Below are 18,894 nucleotides of genomic sequence, written 5' to 3'. Positions count from 1 at the left end.
TCGTTTTTTTTTTTGAAGAAGGCTGTAGGAATTGTCCTGAAAGACATATTTATTTCTAATATATTTTTTAAAGATAAAATGAATTAATTGTAAATAATATATATCGAGATAGACCAATGTTTCCGAAAATTTTACTCAATTTTACCGAAAGAATCGGAAAGTTGGACATTTGGACAAACGCAAGCAACACAACATAAAAGTTTACTGCTGGCTGTCACAAAAAAAAAAACTTGAGTAATGTAATTTCGTTGTGAATTAATTCTTTCTTTCGCTTTTGTATATTCTTCAAAACGTTGTCGCTTTAGAAGTGAAATTGTAAAGCTCGCATAAATTGTGTTTCCAACAGGCATATATACTAGAGGAAGTTGTTAAAGACCAAAATGGCTATGCTATGTTGTCCAATCTGTAAGCGGTGAAACCAGTAGCGGGGCTTCGATCTCACGAAGGAGAATCCTCCCTGAAGAATGTGATAATATTATTACTCGTTATAGACGCGAAGAATATACAACATGTATGAATTTTATCAATTATTTGTAGTATAAATGTAAATGTAAACAGGATCTTGGAATATGTACTGTGTTGTGTTGTGTGCCTATGATAATGCTAATGTAAACAATTGACATATCCTTAATTAAGCCAAATAAGCTCTATCTATTCTATCATTTACATTCTACTTATGATCATCGAGTCATCTATGTGTCACTGCAACCTAGTTTGCAACTAGTAATATTCACAGCATTGGACATTTTATTGGTCATAGTAAAAGTAATGAATTAGTGAGAAATACATACATACTGTCCATTTGCAGTGTACAATGTGGTGGTAGTTAAATCTGTGGGTAAAGCAAGTGGTGGAGATGTCAGCAGTGCACTGTGTGGTGGTATGGGAGGCGTGGCGCGGCACTGGCTGGATCCCGCACGCGCCAGGAGTGGCGCGCACGCTGGAGCGTGCACATGCCAAGAAACTGACCAGAGTTGTGCTGGCTGATGCTGACCCGGCTCTGCGCGGACACTATGTCAATCTACGCACTCTTACACAGTACGCTGATACTCCAGGTAGGGAAACCAAGCAATTTGTAAGGGCTATTTTCACTGGGGATTAGTTGGAGTATTATGGTATTAATATTAACCGTGCGGTCTACCTATTTAGAGTTGAATATTGATCTTTAATAATAGTAGAGAAACAATTCGAAATGAAGGAAAGCATTTTAATTAATTATCTATTAAAATTGTATAAGTAGCTAGTACTAGTATCTAGGACGTTACAGATGGTGGTACAGAAGAGTGCCCAGTGCGTCGCGCGTGCTACTCTGTACAGTCGCCGGCCGGCCGCGGCGTCAGGTGGGAGTGGGCGCGATTGTCGCCACATCACCAGCTAGAGCTCGAATATGACCCCTTGCCCATGGAGGTACGTGAAGTTATTGAATTTTTGTTGCTGAATTTCAGTCGGTACTCGCTAATATTTACTCAAATATGTAATCATTACATGAACCATGTCAACGACACTAGAGTCGAAGAGGTCGAAGGAGGCCAGAAGAAGAGTTAGAAACAAGAGACATAGCTCTGTCTTGTTGGGCTACGTGCGACACATATTTAAAATATGACTGGTGGTCCCCAGGTTCAGTGCCTGCTAGAAGAGACGTGGCAGCGCGGCGGCGACTCGGCGTCATGGGACGGGTGGACGCTGGCGGTGCGGCGCGGCGTGGCGAGGCGCGGCGCGGCGGCGCGGGCCGTGCGGCGCGCGCCGCAGCCGCCCTACCCGCTGGCGCGCCCGCCCGCCGCCGCCCCGCCCGCGCCGCCCACGCCGCCCGCGCGCACGCCTCAGGAAGGTACGCTTTATAAACAAACATTACAAAACTTAAGAGAACAATGTGTCTGTTACCGTAGTTTTGTAGTTGTTAACACAATATCAGTATTAGAAAAAGTATCAAGCTTCAACATCTTTTAAAATTACTTAGTAATGGGAGTTGTTATTAGTCCTGTAAGAGTTGAAAGCCTCTCTTTTCCTATGTTTGCATGATTAATCAAGAACGTTAAATTGTAAATTAGAACACCAATTTTTCATTCCTAGGCCGCAGACCCCGCATACCACAGCAGCACACTGGCTCCAGCGTGCACAGTGTGCAGTCAGTGCAGTCGGTGCAGTCGGCACAGTCGGCGCAGTCCGTGCAATCCGTGCAGTCGGCGCCCGCCCGCGCCGGCGCACGGAGCGCGTCGCCGCGGGAACGCAAGCCGGGGCTCGCGCGACAAATACTGCACAATCTTAATATATTCAGTCAGTATTACTAAAACTTGCTTTAGATAAAAAAATAAGTAAAGGATAATTTTGCTGCACAATGTCCAAGTAGACCAATTGACCACAAGATTATTTATATTATTAATATAGTCAAGTAGTGAATGGTAAATAGAGAATCGATATATCATATTATACAAAGGCAAATCATCAAATATACCGACATTATTTTCTCAATACAATCAGCTCAACCCTCGTTTTAGTAAACAAAAATCAAATATAACTTTTCGAGACATACATACTATAAATAATAAAAAAATTAAAAATAAAAAAATTCTGCTTCTTTTGACGTTTCCTCTTTATTACAATGTTGGACTATTCAAAAATAGAGCGTACCTATTTTTAATGATAAGTAACTCGCTAGGCAACAAGACGGGCGCAGAGAAACTCCGCGATGACAGCGGCGACTCCGCGGCGGGCCCCGACGCCGAGCCCAGCACCGACGGCGGCAGCACGCGCTCCACGCGCCGCCACAGCGTCGACACCGTCTCCACCTACCTCAGCCACGAGAGCAAGGATAGTCTGCAGGTACTATAACACTAACTTGTACGTCGCTACGAGAGACTCCTTCTACGTTGTAAATGAATAAGACGCGTCCTTTAACAAATAATTACAATTCAATTCAAATTCAAAAATATCTTTATTCAGTAGGTAACATAGTTACACTTTGAATCGTCAATTTTTACATAACGAACGTCTCATCCGCCTAAAACTACTGCAGCTTCTCACAACCTGTATAGCCGGGGAAAAGAAGCTGCAAGGAAAACCTCGGCACAGGTTCTTTAAAATATCAATACAAAACAGGAACGGTATTACAATAGTATTTTATGCAACAGTTGTATAAGAAGGGTCAAAAAATGCGAGTGGCGTGAGTTGCGATGTGAGCCTTGGCGAACATCGCAATAAGAGACGCCACGAGCATTTTTTGACCTAGTTATACAACGTTGCATACAATACTTTTTCTACGACGACGTAATTTTAAATGAAACAAAAATTTTCCAATTTATTTTCCAACGCGCGGGAAAATGGCGGCAAATGTATACTTTTTTTTTATAGTATATCTATGGCACCAAACAAAGTAAAGGTGCCAGTTTCCAGGTCAAAAAAAAAAAAAAAACAACAACAATGCTTTTTTGGCGACATTATAGTACAGTTACACTTTGTAAACAATGCTTTTATAGGCCATAGAGCATACACTTTTTCAAAGAGTTTAATTATGTATGTACTTATATTAGACTTTTTGGTTATTTAAATGCCAGATTAAAGTAGAGGAGTAGAAAAAAGCTCTTTATTGCACAAAAATACATTTATTTATTATTAATGAGTGTTTTATAGTAGTGGAGAATACAGCCGTTAAATCCACTTGATTACGGTTGTAGAGTGTTGTGAACTTGTGACCCACAAAAGGTATCATTTTAGTCATGTACTTTTTAATCTTTCATCTACCTTTTCATTGCGATGTTATACCACGATTTTGGATATATATTTAGTTTTTGTATTTTGACGTAAATATATGTCTCGGTTCCAGCAAGCGTCAGTGGGTTCGCTGCTCAACTGCAGCGCGGGCAGCGACGACGTGTTCGAGGCCGCCCCGCCGCCGCCGCCGCTCGAGCCGCCAGCCCCCGCCGACTCCGACAACGACCTCGTGGAAGGTCACATTTTTACTTAATTCCCAAAATCTTATGTGAAATAACATTTAATACTTATTTTTTGCTAGACTTACCTAGTAGGTTAGAATTCATTCAGCTGATCATTTCAGACATATCACCAACCTATATCTTATATATGGTAGAAGATTGTCTATGCGATTGCGTCCTCAATACACTATTATATTATTGCGGGTGAAGGGCTGGAAACATACGTATGTATGGTTCACAGGTAGATATCTACCTCAGAACAGCGAGCGTAACTTAACTGCAAGTCGAGTTTGTCCCCCAGCAGAGGGCGGCGGCGCGGTGGTGGCGTGGGTGCGCAGCGTGCAGGTGGCGCAGTGGGGCGCCGTGTGCCCCATGGCGGGCTGCCTGCGGCCGCTGGACGCGGCGCGGGCGCCCGTGGTGGCGCTGGCCCGCTGCCAGCACCTGCTGCACCTGCACTGCCTCAACGAGCAGCTGGAGCGCCTGCAGCGCGCCGGCCGCCCGCTGCACGTCGAGTGCCGGGTGAGGGGCTTACACCAATACACAATCACTTCCATTGCTGGCCACGTGCCTCCCCTCATTTAACCGGAAGGGATATAAATCATACTGCACCACTCTGCTCTACTGTTACCAATTTAATACCACAGTGAGATTTCTAATTAACCGACCACAATAAAGTTGACTTTTATTTGTATTTAACAATATCCAGGTATCATAAGAGTGGCCTAATAACTAATTTAAAGTTGGAATTTTTTTGGACATATGTAAAGCCTTTGACACCATAAATTTAACAAAACTTTATGAACCAAATGTGAGTGCTTTGATATCCATGTCATATACTTACTTGATTATAATATGATTTGATTTAAAAAAAAAATCTTATACAAAATCAAAAGGTATCTGAACTCATAACATTAATACTTTACTTGTAATGGTTGACGTACCTCAAGGGACTATGTTGGGACCTACCTTGTTTATTGTTTACAAGAAAAGACATGTATATCATTCAAAGAAGTTTTAACTTTATTACCGAAACAATATGGCACACATATTTACATTATGACGGAGAACATGTAAAATTATAAAATAGGGATAACAAAGGACATTTTATGTGTATCTGTGGTAGAGTGTAGAATGTAAGCCACTGCGCAGGTGTGCGGCAGCGTGTACGGGCGCGAGCCGCCGGCGCCGGCGCCGGGCGACCAGCCCCCCGGCAGCATGGCGTGGCGCCTGGAGCCCACGCCGCTGCCGCAGCACGACGTGCCCACTATCCTCGTCACCTACAAGTGAGTACACCATCATCTGCGTATCCTTACCCATGTCTGTCATCGACGCTATATGTATTTGTTTTAATCCCCGACGCTCGGTATTATAAGTGTCATCCAATTGTTTGTCTGTCTGTTCCCACCATCGTAGCTCCAAAACGGATGGTCCGATTTGGTTGTGGTTTTTTTTTACATTTATCATTATCAACCGTCTATCCCATACTCATTTCGTCATGTTCATCAACTTTTATTTTGTTTTCTTCTCTTGCCCATCGATCCTGCTCTACTATTTTTCTTCTAAATAACGCAAATGATCACACTGTAGAACTGTAGGATATAAGACTCGATAAAACCAGTCTTTCCCATATGGAGATGTAAGCCAAGTTTCTAGTTACCGCCTTAATTACAATGAAAAATATAAATACTAAAGAAAAGTGGTGAATGTGAATATACACGAGTATTTGGCAGCCAAACAAAGTTCAATCGAATTCTTTAATAATTGGATTTGGCTTGACTGGCTTTTATTGTTTGTTCTCTTGATTTTTACTCATCATCATCAATTTAAGAGCCATACTCTTGTCGGTGTAGCATTTCCATTCCAGTCTATCAAAGGCCAATTCCTTGACTTCCCTATAAGACACGACGTTAATCTTGTCTTTAATCTGTTCCATGTAAGCTCTTCTTGGTCTTACCCTTCCTCTCTTTCCTTCTATGATGTTTTTAATAAATTCGTCGTGTCTTATTAGGTGTCCAATCATCTTGCCTCTTGTGTTGATTTTTACTAAGTTAAATTATTTCTTTCAAGTAAAGTATCAGTACGTAGTTCCTCTGATGTACCTCTGACTACCTGTGAGGTAACGTTATGTGGTTGCGCCATGTCCCCAGCTTCCAGTCCGGGCGCCAAGGCCCGTCGCACCCGGTGCCGGGCGCGCCGTACTACGCGGTAGGGTTCCCGCGCTACACGCTCTTGCCTGACAATGCACTTGGAAGGCAGGTATGTATTAACATCTGTAACAACGCAACGGCCTTCGTGGTCTAGTAATTAGAGCGTTAGTCTCTTGATCTTAAATAAATCTTGAAGTTCTGAGTTCCATTCGTATGTGTCTCCATACATCACTAGAATCGCTTTGTGATCCTTGCAGGCCTGATACGCGCTACGTAGTAAAATTTTGTCATGATAATTTTATAGATTTTGATAATGTTTGGTTGGTTTGCCTAGCACCAATCGTTTTGTCGATTGGTGCCAGGCAAACCAAGAAACTCATGTTGTTCTGTCGAAATACCACAACGTGACGTTGCGCGTGTTGGAAGAGTTAGTCGTAGCAGCGTTCTTTTACTTTTTATTTATTTTTTATTTTATTTTATTTTCTTAGGAAGATTAACAGTCAAATAATAACTATAGATCTAGACGATAGATGTAGACAATGCTAATGAGAAATCTCCACAAATAGATAAAGAGTTACGCGCTGATAAAGAGGCAGGTATAGGTATGTCACATTAATCTAACATTAAATGAGAAGAAGAATGAGTGAAAAAAAAGGGTTTGGCAAGCATTCGTTTGACAGTTGTAATGCTGGTACAGAACAAATCTAAATCACATTGCAATTCACTGAAATCACGACAGGCACAAATAAAAAATGAATTTCTGCGATAATTTACCCTAGCAAATGGTACTCGAAGAACAGAGCGCTGTCTGAGCCCAAGTAAATTAGTTCGCAGGTAGATCTTTGACAGTAGTTCCGGACAGTCAACACGCCCGTTGGCTAATTTGAACAGATAACAAATATCTGAAATAGTACGCCTAGATTGAAGAGGCAGAAAATGGTAACGTTTACATCTATGATAATAGCCTAATGAACCGGCATAATATGGGGGGGGGGGATGTTCATAATTCGTCTGGTTATTTGTTTCATTTTAGTTTGTCCTTTAGCACGTGAGTTAGTTAAAATCTCCAGCAATTCTAACCAGACTGACGAATTGAACTGATAAAAAATTGGACGCGTAATCTCCTTTAAGATATAGCGTAAAATATTCAACACAGTTCCTACATTGCACGTCACCGTATAAGCCATAACACACATAAGCTCCCGACTACATTCCAATTGGGGTAGGCAGAGGTACAACCATCGCAGGATGAATTATAGTCCGGCAATCTCGTGCGCGACCCTCCTGCGGGGCGACAGACGGTGGCGGGGACGGGGTAGCGCGTCATCCTTTTGATATTCTAGAACACGGCTGCACACGTAGAGAATTGTGCCAGGATAAATCTTGCAATAAGTTGTACTTACTTGTGACGTAATATATGTAGGAGTGAATAAAAAGATAGAACTATTTTATTTTATTTTTATTATTATGCTTGAGGACCAATTATTAGGAAAACTAAAATATTAATAGATTGTTTTATTATAAATCAATTTCCATATCGCTTTCATTTTCACTCTCCGTTTGATATTCTTCGTCACTTCTCTTTGATTTCTCCGTGTTTTGCTCATTAATTATTTATGTACAACCTCCTTAAGTTGTCTTGAGATCGCCTTACTCAACCTCAGATATTAATCTCGTGTGCGTCGCCCTCAAAGTAGTACAGATTATCAAGCACGTGTTGCCGCTTCGGCTGCGCGGCCGAGATAGGGATGCGCCGATCCGATCCGATCTTTTAGAAAATCGGATCGAAAGCCATTCGATCTGCCGATATTTGGATCGGATCGAGACCATACGATTTTTAGGCGGATCGATACAAAACTTTAAAGGTCGGATCGCTTGGATCGTATGAATTAAAAAGCGGATTACCTACATTAATTGCTTACGATTTTGTTAGGATAGAACTCGATCTTCTGTTTACGTTACGTTCCAAACTTGGCGGCGTCTTTTGCGTGCGGGTAGGTATAGATATACGAGCATCTTATTACATTTTATTATAATTTAACTTTGTGGGTACTTACCCTTTTGTTTACTTAAACATACGAGTAAAAAGTGTGGTTTGATTTGTTTCTAATTGCTATTGTCTCCGAGTATCTCAGATGTACGGACGTTTTGTTTTGTAAAACTGTTTGGTCAAAAAATGGTGCCTCCTATAAAATCTAGTGTGTGGAGTCAGTTTACCCGAGATTACTCGAAGGCGGAAAATAAGTAATTGTGTCTTGCTTATTTGCATCCGATCCGGATCGATTTTCTTGATATCGGATCGACGGCATGCGATCCAATCCGCGGATCGGATCGACGCTTTACGATCCGATCCGATCCTTAAAATCGGATCGACGATCTAGACCGCGCATCCCTAGGCCGAGACTGCCGTACTTGACGCGCAGATGCACGCGTTTCCCTTCCCCGCTACACCACCTGCTACCCGCTGACATCTTAGCTACCCCGTCCCCGCCACCGTCTGTCGCCCCGCAGGAGGGTCGCGCACGAGATTGCCGGACTATAAGTACCTACGCTATATTACTCCTGTGAAGAGATGCCAAGATATGTATCGAGTGCGTGGTCCAGGTGCTGAGCGCCCTCCGCGCGGCGTGGAGCAGCGCGCGGCTGTTCTGCGTGTGCGCGTCGCAGACCACGGGCCGCGAGCACGTGGTGGCGTGGCGCGCGCCGCCGCCGCCGCACCGCGCGCACCACTACGCCGCGCCCGCCTGCGCCGAGCGCCTGCTGCGGGCCGCGCTGGCGCGCCTCGCGGCGCTGCTGCCCCCCTAGCCCCCCCGCACCACTACGCCGCGCTCGCCTGCGCCGAGCGCCTGCTGCGGGCCGCGCTGGCGCGCCTCGCGGCGCTGCTGCCCCCCTAGCCCCCCCGCACCACTACGCCGCGCCCCGCGTCTGCCACGGACAGGACGCACCGTGCTGCTATATACAAAACGAGTAAGAAGTATGTACGTCGCACTGCTGGGCAAAGCCCTCGAAGTACCTAATATCGGCTAATCAGTAACTAACAAGTGACTCAACCAGACTTGCTATATAATCCTCCCCCCTATCACCCTATGGAACGAAGCGACCTGCCCCTCCGTTGAAGAAATTGACTGATTATAAGGATTGAAACCACCACCGAAACCATTGATGTATATTACCTTCAAAAGAAATATTGATGACGTCAGTATATCCACCGTTACGACGTAGACGTTATGATCGTAGCCGGTGGCTACGAATCGGAAGCGCCGGGGTGAATGAACTCTCCGATCTCCGCGTAGCGTTGGGTCGACGTGACGTCATAACTAAGGTCCCTTATTTACTTTACAGTTAGATAAAAACATAAGTGTTGCCAGCTATTCTTTGAGAACTAATTTTACGATGAACTCGAATACATTCCGGAGACTGACGTTAGGACTAGATCTGCATTTATTAAGATTTTTACGAATAATGACTCATGTGAGTAAAAAAATATATGCTCACGGCTATATTCCTAAATGTTGGCCGAACCGAACTGCCAATAAATAAGCATTCAATATCGCGCCAGGAAATTATTTTTTACTAGTAATTTAATAGACAATGATGCTAATTCCTGTAGATACTATCTAAGTTTAGGTTATATCTGTCATTTTCATATCCCCTAAAAAAGGAAAGGGACGGGTAATCGACAGGCATAAAATTTATAGAACACACGTCAGTTTTATTCACAAAAACCAACCCTCTAAAAATTGTACATTGGCCAATTACCCGGCAAAATTAAGATTACAGCGCACGTTCATCGGTTTGCATACTATTTTATTCGTCCGGGTTAATCATTCATTCGCTCATTCTTTTTATAATTAACAGCTGTCAATCATCCGTCCCTTTCCTTTTCGGCGGATAAGAAAATGACAGGTATAACTTAAAATAAAATTAGATGCTGTGTTCTGGAATTTGCACCAATATAAGTAGCCAAGTTTAAAAGGCATGCTATGATGGCTGTTTCGACGTTTGTCCCGTTCATCAAGTTTCGTATTATTAACTGCTTTAAAGGAGTAAATGGCTGTACTTTATTGTGGTCATCAAGTAATAATTATATTGACGGCCATCATTGCGTGCTGATAGTTTTAACTACGTAGAAGAGACGGCAACATTTTAATAAAGCGTTAACATCCTCGCAAAATATTCCATAGTTAGAATAGTCTTGTCATCATGACTTGGCGGTACCGATACCTGACTTCTCATTTATCTCAGGTCAATGACAACTCCTTTAATAACCCGTGTGTATTTAGTTAGACAACCATAGACAAACAATATGATAATTAATACACAAAACATACACGAATACGTAACACAGACATTTAAATAAATATATGTGTGGTATATTGTTCGATTAGAAGAATTTACCTAGTGTCATGCATTTATACAATTTATTGATAACTGCACAATGGGTGGTGAAGTATACTAAGGATGATTTGAGGTCAGACAGAGCATAGACTATTAGACACGCGTATTTATCCACTGACTTGCCACTAGACACCTTAAAAGAATTTGATCTGACTATAATACTTCTGTCAATTAGTATAAAACAAACCTATGGAACTAAATTATATGTGTTATGTTTATTCACGGTTTACTCAAACTGTATATCTCGAATTTTACATACGATCTTTATATTGAAAATAATCACGTTTTAAGGCCAGTAACACATGAAAATGGTCTGATAACTTTTAGTAATTAATTCCGTTAAAGGCCAGTTAGATAGCAATCTAAAGTCCTCATGTTTGTGCTAAAATTATGCTTATTGAAAGCATTTTTATTATTAGTTATGTTAATAATAATAGTATGTTAAAAACGGAATATTTACCTCTTTATTTACTTTATGGCTCTCTGGAGCTTCGTCTTCCATTCCAATAAGACATGACAAGGCAATATATAAGGAAACATAGTCTTCCTAATAGATAATTTCTTTAGCAATTACTTATATACACCACTGTATACTGTTAATCACATTTAGTTGTGGCAGCTACCATGTGTTCAAGACACTGATGCCAGTGTGCATGATTTGAAGTTTTACTCTCACAATTATGAATAAGAGCACAAGTGAACTCTTTGGAACAATAGTCGCAAATTCGAAAAACAAATATTTAAATAGTATTTTAAAAAAAAAGTTGTAGATGCTATAGCATAAAGTGCATTTATTTTAGAAAAATATTTAAAAGTTATTATTATATTCTATTTTGTATTATCTTAGAACAAATAAATATGTTGTTAATGTTACTTGTAATCAGTTCAAAATTATTATAATTTTAGTAAAAAATACTAAGTATTGTACTAAAGACACACAATGGACCAAGAGTATTTATACTTTAGTTGTTAATTTGTTAATTATACGTGTTAGCATATGGAATTCTTGCCAATAAGTGCCTTTATTAAAGTTTTAAATTATGCATAGCGTAGTGTAAATAAGTATGAGTAAGTAAGAAAGTACCTCTCTTATAGACGTGTCTTCCCGATGTAAAACGAACTTCCATTTATAAGCTTTATTAAACTTAGTTAAGTATAATGTAGCTATTATTTTTAAAGCAATAAAGTTATTATATATTATAAAAAGTTTGTATTTTATATTTATACCCGGTTAAACAAACACTACATACAATATACAAAATGAAGTTTGTGAGTTACAGACGAATAGCGGATTTAGTCTTTTTCAATCGTCGAGCTAAGTCTGACTTTGTTTATGAAGGCATATGACCCCTGACAGGGTCTCATAGAGTAGTTCAGAAAAAAAAAACTATAGAAATAACATTGACTATTGCATGAAAAAGTGTTGCTTTCTTTGAGGAGCTCGGTAGCGCAGGGGTAAACGCGCTCGGTCTGCGGTTGTTGAAGTTAAGCAACTTTCGCAAAGGCCGGTCATAGGATCGCTGACCACAAAAATAAATTAAGTTTTCATCTCGAGCTCCTCCGTGCTTCGGAAGGCACGTTAAGCCGTTGGTCCCGGCTGCATTAGCAGTCGTTAATAACCACCAATCCGCACTGGGCCCGCGTGGTGGTTTAAGGCCCGATATCCCTATACATCCATAGGGAAGGCCCGTGCCCCAGCAGTGGGGACGTTAATGGGCTGGTGATTGCATGAAAATGAGATTACACAAGATAAATACACTTAACTGCTATTGGCATTCGTAATCAGAACCTATATCGACTAGGGCCCGTGTTTGTGTTGAATGTTACGAGTCTCCATACGCAGGCCTTGTGGAAACAATGCTCGGTACTATCAATAGGACGTCTTCATAAGCCTTCAGCCAACATCGCGAGAACACGACTCTATCGACCGCTACTGTTTGCCAAACCGTCTTATCGTACGATTCACTTTACACCGTATTGCCTCCAACCAGAAGTCACATTCGCATCTCAACCATATCTTTATGCAATAGTACTCGATTATTATAAAATCGAGACAGGACAAAGGTATCTTAAAAGATAGAAATAGATAAGGTTCGATATATAACGTGTAAGGTGATGGGCGGGAGTGTAGTGTCAAAATGGTGGGCAAAGGTGAAGTTCCGGGGGTGGGACGAGTGTTGGATGAGGGGAGGTTGAGAGGGATCGTGTCGCGGGCGCTGGGGGACACCTGGCGGGCCGAGGGGTGTCACCTGCGCGCCGCAGCCGCCGGCCTCACCGGCTTCCTCGGGGACCACTTCCGCGCCACCCTCACCGCCCGCGACTCCACCGGCCGCACCGCAACGCTACACCTCTTCATCAAAAGTCTACCACTCACCAATAAAGTCAAAGCCAACTTCATCGACAACAACGACTACTTTCGCAGGGAGACGCTCATGTTTCGCTTGTTTGAAGAGCTTGGAGGCGACGATGGTGAGTACACTGATTACCACTATACTTTGGCTTCTGTTGGAGTCTCGTGAGTAGATTTTTGTCACATAACTTGACGTTTCCAGGACCAAACCCATGGCGCCCAAAAGGGTACCTATACGATGACACCATATTAGTGATGCCAGACCTCGCCGTGGACGGGTTTGCCCCGCGGCCGTTCTTGGAAACCTTGCAGCTACCAGACGTCCTGCTGACTGCTGCGTCAGTGGCTCGGTTCCATGCAGCCTTTGCCAATTATGCAACTAGAAAAACTGTAAATCCACTTCGCCCGTATAACTTCCTTGAAGAGCACGCCGAGGTCTTAAAGGAACCAACATTCTGCGACTCTCCGTTCCTTCACGCATGCGCCAGATTGTCCGCAAACCTAATCAACATGTACTCTGCCAAATACAAAGACACCATTCAGGACCTCGAGCCCAAGATATTCCAGCTGTATTTGGAAGCGTGCGACACTTTGCGAGACTACGACAGTACATTGAACGTGATAATCCATAAAGACTTATGGATTAACAATATAATGTTCGCTCCTGGGAAGGTTGTGCTCGTGGACTATCAGTGCGTGCGATACGGGCCGCCCGCGTTCGACCTGCTTTCGTTCCTCTACCTGACTACGTCCCGAGAATTCCGCGAAACGCACGAAAAAGAAGTCTTTTTGCACTACTACTCCATGTTTATGAAATCAGTAGACGGTTCTACTCAACATCGGTTGAAGGATATAGGTTATGACGAGGAGGAGTTCTTGCGATGGTGCGAGGCTAGTCGGATGTTCGGGTTGTTCTTCGCGATCAGCATCTTCCCGTACGTGTTGATGGACCCGGGGGCGGCGCAGAGGTACTTCGACGATCCTGTGACGTATGAACACTATTGTAACGTGGACCGCACGGCCCCCGTCACGCAACACGGCCGCGACTGCCGGCCGTACCTCGACAGACAGTTGGTTGCCACTGAGGAGTTCGTTGAGAGATACCTTCTCAAGAAAGTTGAATAAGAAACTGTTCTCCATCTAACTAAATGCTGCGCAAATCTGGCATAGATGTAACTGATAGAGATGATGACGAATATGCCTAGCCAAGTCAAAAATATTCGTAGCGTCGCTTAAGCATAACCCTCGAAATAAAACGCATAACCCGTCCGAATTAAATAACACCTTGCGTTAAGGACGATGCGTAACTACGAAGAGTTTCGATTGGTTCGCAGGTTATACGTCAACTTTTGTACAAATAGAAACATTTTCCACTTGGCTTGGTTATATATTTAGATATTTTTTTATAAGTTTTTTTTATTGTCTTTACTTGAGATCGATCTAGTATTATCAGCAATAACTTACCTATGTTTTATGATCAATGATTTTCTGTTAGTATTATAGTAGAATATGAACATTATGATTCCTCCTCCGTAGAATATTCATGTCTACATATAATTTGTAACGTAATCGTCGTGATATAATGTTTGTTGTTTTATACATATTTATAAATTAGTTCAGTTGTACTCATTTCACAATAGTTTGCAAGCAATCTGTTACAAATATAACGTAATGTAAGTATTTACATGGATCTGAGCAAACTAAACGCAACGCAAGAGATGCAATCGTTTCAACATACCTAGCTATATTTCATCCAATGCACATACAAAACATACACTACATAAAAGGAGCTCATCGTGTCACAAACCAACCGTAAATGGCAGACATCTACACGCTTCACGCCTGTCCCTAATGGGGTGGACAGAAGCATAAAACACCAAAATACAACTTGCAGCTACCTCAGTTTCAAGTCCTAAGTTGCATATTTTATGCCAAGTAAAAAACTTCCAATCTTACTTACTGACTTATATAGGTCTGGCTACCTGGATTACTGTCATAACTATTATAATAGCGTTCTTGGCAATTACCAGGACGTCAATACCATGTTTTGCTGTAAGATTCTGTTACTTCTGGCTACCCAATAGCGGTTACGGGCGTGAGTAGGTATGTTTCTCTAATCAGGTATCTAAGTAGTTCGGAGTTGTCAACGAATTAGACTAAACATTTGCTTTGCCGAGGCCGAATGTGTTTCTTTCGTAGGTACTACTAATCAGGTTCCAGACAACGATATGGACTTACATACAGGGTGTTAGTGATAATTTTCCATCGCAAAAGTATAGAATTGAAAATAAGTAATTTAAAAAACTAAAAAAATAACATGAATTTAGCGACGGAAAATTCCACTTGATATTAACTCAGAATCATGGTCTGAATCATCCCTCTGAGTATTCGTTACGATGTCACTAACACCCTGTATATGTTTGCCTAAAAAGGTGCATAAACTCGTAAGTATAATTCGGATCTAAACGTTTGACTGGTGTGAACTTATAAATTCCCGTGACCTGTATAATGTGTACTTGTGTCGCAAGCCGACCATATGGCCGCCGTCGTCCCGGTAAGGTCTGGTCTGTCACTGGTCATGTCCACATGTCACGCATCACCATATCGAGACCTGCAAATGCTGTTTACACTATTTCGTACCCAGTTTCGTAACTAGTTTGTAGTTTGTTTATTAGTTTAGTATCGTTGCGTATTGAAAATCTGAGTGTCCGCTTTCGCTTGTTTGACATCGGGTCTTCGACGATATATTTGGACTGCTGGTCTATAAATTAGGTATTTACATCTAGTGTTGCGTAGACGCTTAAATTATTAAAGAAACACTTGGCTTGTTTTTGCAAGAACATCTCAACTCGTTAAGCTTTTACTGAATTATATCTGACGAAATTAAGTTTTGCTGACAGTAACGGAAAATATTCTCAACATCGTACTGTAAAGGTCTTCTGAAACATATCACGACCCAATCCTTAAGGATAGAAAGGTCACCCTCAATATGTATGTACTAAAACTGTCGTAACTACATACACTCCTTTCTAATCCCTCAATATCACTTTAGACCAAGAGTCCAAAATTGCAAAAATACAGTTTTCACTAACACAGTTGGCTCGACCATTATGGATACGGCTCACTACCTATCACGTTGGTCTAACATAAAGCTCACTGAGGTGTGGGTACTTAGTTCATCTTGTAATGGATGTACCTCTGACTACCCCAATTGGGATATAGTCGTGAGCTTATGTGTTGAAAATTAAGTCAGTAGGAAGATGTTCTGGCTGAGATGTGCAGCGGTGTCGGGTTTCAGGAGTGGAAGGTCGCCTGGTCTACCTGGTCTAACATGCAGGCGCCTCCCCAACCGTAACCCTCGTCACACAGTTTCTGAAAACGCAGTCCAAACTTTGCATTACCAAGTCCATTACTTGCTTAAATACTGCCGAATACACAACATCCTTGAAAAGAAAGCGATGTACGTCATATAATAGAATTTTGTCGGTAGTATTATGTGTTTGTCAAATAAGCTTGCAGTGCATACAATCCCGTTTCGAAACAATGTAAGTATGACGTCAAAACTTGCGTCTATTACTTTGAAAACACACAACACAACGTGTCAGAATGGAGGATGGTGGAAATATTGTGATCTTGATATCATTGACATTTGTTATCACGTGCATTTTTTTTGTTATCTTCTATGTACATATAAATAATGATCATAATATTTGGCTAAGTAGTTACGCGCAGGTACGTGATACAGTTACTGTTGATCCCTAGTCTTTATCATCAATGGCTTGTTTACATACCTACTGCGCATACGCCAGTTTTAACACGTTATCTTCCAATAGCCGGTATACGTGGGTAGATGGCAGATATGTCAGCGGGTAGCTTGATGGGCAGTGGCTACTAATGGAGCAGCGTTGTTTAGTATTGGATTGGACGATAGGCTGTTTATGTATGTATGAACTTTTTTAGTAACCTATTGTGCGTCCCATTGCTGAGCAAAGGTCTCCCCCTTCTCTTTCCAGCCATTCCTTCTCTGGAAGGTGTCCATCTCGCCCCTCCCGCCTTGATACCAATAATAATAAAATTTAAACCCAAAGCCAGTAATTAAACAGCAGTAGATCTCCTTCTCTCCCTTATGAGGCTGCATCACCTGAGGTCGCTCATACATTAATTTACACTCATACATACGGTTGCATCATGCTGCTAGCCTCATAAATCTGATGGTTCTGTTGGTTTATGGTATGTTGAATTAATTCAGGCCTTCATGATGCTTTCTTTAGGGCTGCGTATTAAACTCACACCCACTATACGTAATGTAATATTTGTCCAGGGACACAAGTTTCCTGGATAGACAAACAGAATTAGAGTTCCAATTTATCCAAAACCACTCCGCGCTTACTTGTTTGGATTATAGATATGACGTGGTGGCGAGGAGTGAATGTATATAGTATAGGTACATTTCTGCCCCTACCCCTTCGAAGACACCAGGTAGTGTGGTGTTATGTTATTCCGCACTTTAACTACCTATAGCGTAGTACTGAGATATAAACACCTCTGCTGCTCTAGAATTTAATTCGACCATAAAACTAACTTAAAAGTTTATCTGAAATTACTACGCATTCTTCCATAGTATCAAAACCATATCAGTTCTTACACGCATACTTATGATTCTTACCAATTGCGCAAGACATTCCTCGGAGCCCTGCGGTCACCCCGTGGCGCTGCAGCCAGCACTGGGGCAAGGGCGGCGTGTATCCGCATACGGCGCGCAAGGCGAGCCGTCCGGCGACCTGCGCCCGCGCCGCGCCCCGCGCTCTGCCGCCACTTGTGTGTTGATCGGATAAAGTTGTGTGCTCATTAGTAGTTTTATTCATAAACAGCTTACTTGACAACATACCTCCCTGCAATGAATCGAAAGGAATGGCATAAGTACTCGTCTACGTTTCATTGCGAGTTGGTGATGTCAAAACTCGTTTGCCAGAGTTGAAGGTAGTGTTAATCACATTTTTTTTTCACAGTGTCCAAACAGCTCTGCTCCTACTGAGCATTCCCTCTCTCATTCCACATCTCCCTATCGAGGCTGAACTTCTCCCACTCCCTATCAAAAGGATCCATATCCAGGTCATCTTCTTTGAATCTGATGACCAATGTTAATGTTACAGTTTTCTGTCAAATCAACCGTAAAATGAGAAGGTCCATTTCTACAGGTCTTGCATATAAAATGCCGAACAAATTGTAATTGTTGTTCAACTTTTTACCGACTTCAAAAAAGGAGGAGGTTCTCAATTCGACCGTATATTTTTTTTACTACAACCAGCTGCAGTATGGAACAAACCTTAATATGACCAGTCGTAAAGTTTACATGCCCATTGAAGAAACGGCCATACGTTTAAAATGTCACTCGCTCCAACAAATTGAGACTTACACTTGCATCACTTTAAATTGTCGCTGGACGCGTATCGACGGCCAAATGGTCTCATTACTGAAACATCCCCGTGATCCCTAGTGGGGTAGCCAGAGCCACAAATTATCGGACAATTTTGCAGCCAGATTTAAAACGAAGTCCACGGATATAGAAATCAACAGGTATTATGGTGGAAGAAGTATATTTATTAGAAATATACTAATTGGTTTTTGTAAAATTAGTATGAACTGTTCGTTGAGGCGATAAAGACAAGAAAGAGAAAGAACTTACTTGAAAAAGGATGACCAGAGTTTTGTAGACACTTCTTTTAAGTTGTAGTAGTCTAGACCATGCGAATGCGTTAATGCTATTTGCGGCAAATCTAAAATAAGTTACGCCAAAATAACAGAGACAGACCTATGTATGTAGATCGATCACTTCGTATTGGAGATTTATGTTCTAAGTTATTCACTACTTGGCTGAAGTAATGGATGGAAAAATATAATACCTAAGTACATTGAAATTGCGCCAAGTTTCAAAAGGAACTTTGTAAAACCCATAACTTCAATATTAAACGCGTTTAATATGCTCCATAAATCATACGGCGAAAACCATGCCAGAGTGTAATTCTAGGATATTACAAGTACTCGTACATTACGACGTTGTTTGCGCGGT

At 41.8% G+C, this 18,894-nt stretch overlaps 2 protein-coding genes across 3 annotated transcripts; both read left to right on the top strand.

Moving 5' to 3' along the window:
* The first annotated feature begins 84 nt into the window (after positions 1-84).
* LOC126371938 (protein deltex) lies at positions 85-11,680 on the top strand. Of its 2 annotated transcripts, none has more exons than XM_050017392.1 (11): positions 85-511; positions 809-1,055; positions 1,268-1,407; positions 1,618-1,828; positions 2,071-2,274; positions 2,657-2,820; positions 3,821-3,944; positions 4,231-4,448; positions 5,079-5,212; positions 6,077-6,185; positions 8,681-11,680. In XM_050017392.1, the coding sequence occupies exons 2-11, from the start codon at positions 857-859 to the stop codon at positions 8,879-8,881; spliced, it is 1,704 nt and encodes a 567-aa protein (XP_049873349.1). In that variant the 5' UTR covers positions 85-511; positions 809-856; the 3' UTR covers positions 8,882-11,680. The 2 variants fall into 2 exon arrangements, with proteins under 2 accessions (XP_049873349.1, XP_049873351.1); XM_050017394.1 differs by having other exon boundaries at positions 86-511; positions 4,234-4,448.
* An 875-nt stretch (positions 11,681-12,555) lies between these two features.
* LOC126371941 (uncharacterized) lies at positions 12,556-14,926 on the top strand. The gene is made up of 2 exons (XM_050017397.1): positions 12,556-12,943; positions 13,027-14,926. Exons 1-2 carry the CDS (start codon positions 12,613-12,615, stop codon positions 13,947-13,949), a joined length of 1,254 nt encoding a protein of 417 aa, XP_049873354.1. The 5' UTR covers positions 12,556-12,612; the 3' UTR covers positions 13,950-14,926.
* Positions 14,927-18,894: the final 3,968 nt, after the last annotated feature.

Source organism: Pectinophora gossypiella, chromosome 13 (genome assembly GCF_024362695.1).
Source record: "Pectinophora gossypiella chromosome 13, ilPecGoss1.1, whole genome shotgun sequence".
Classification (NCBI taxonomy): domain Eukaryota; kingdom Metazoa; phylum Arthropoda; class Insecta; order Lepidoptera; family Gelechiidae; genus Pectinophora; species Pectinophora gossypiella.
This window is presented reverse-complemented; position numbering and strand designations above follow the sequence as displayed.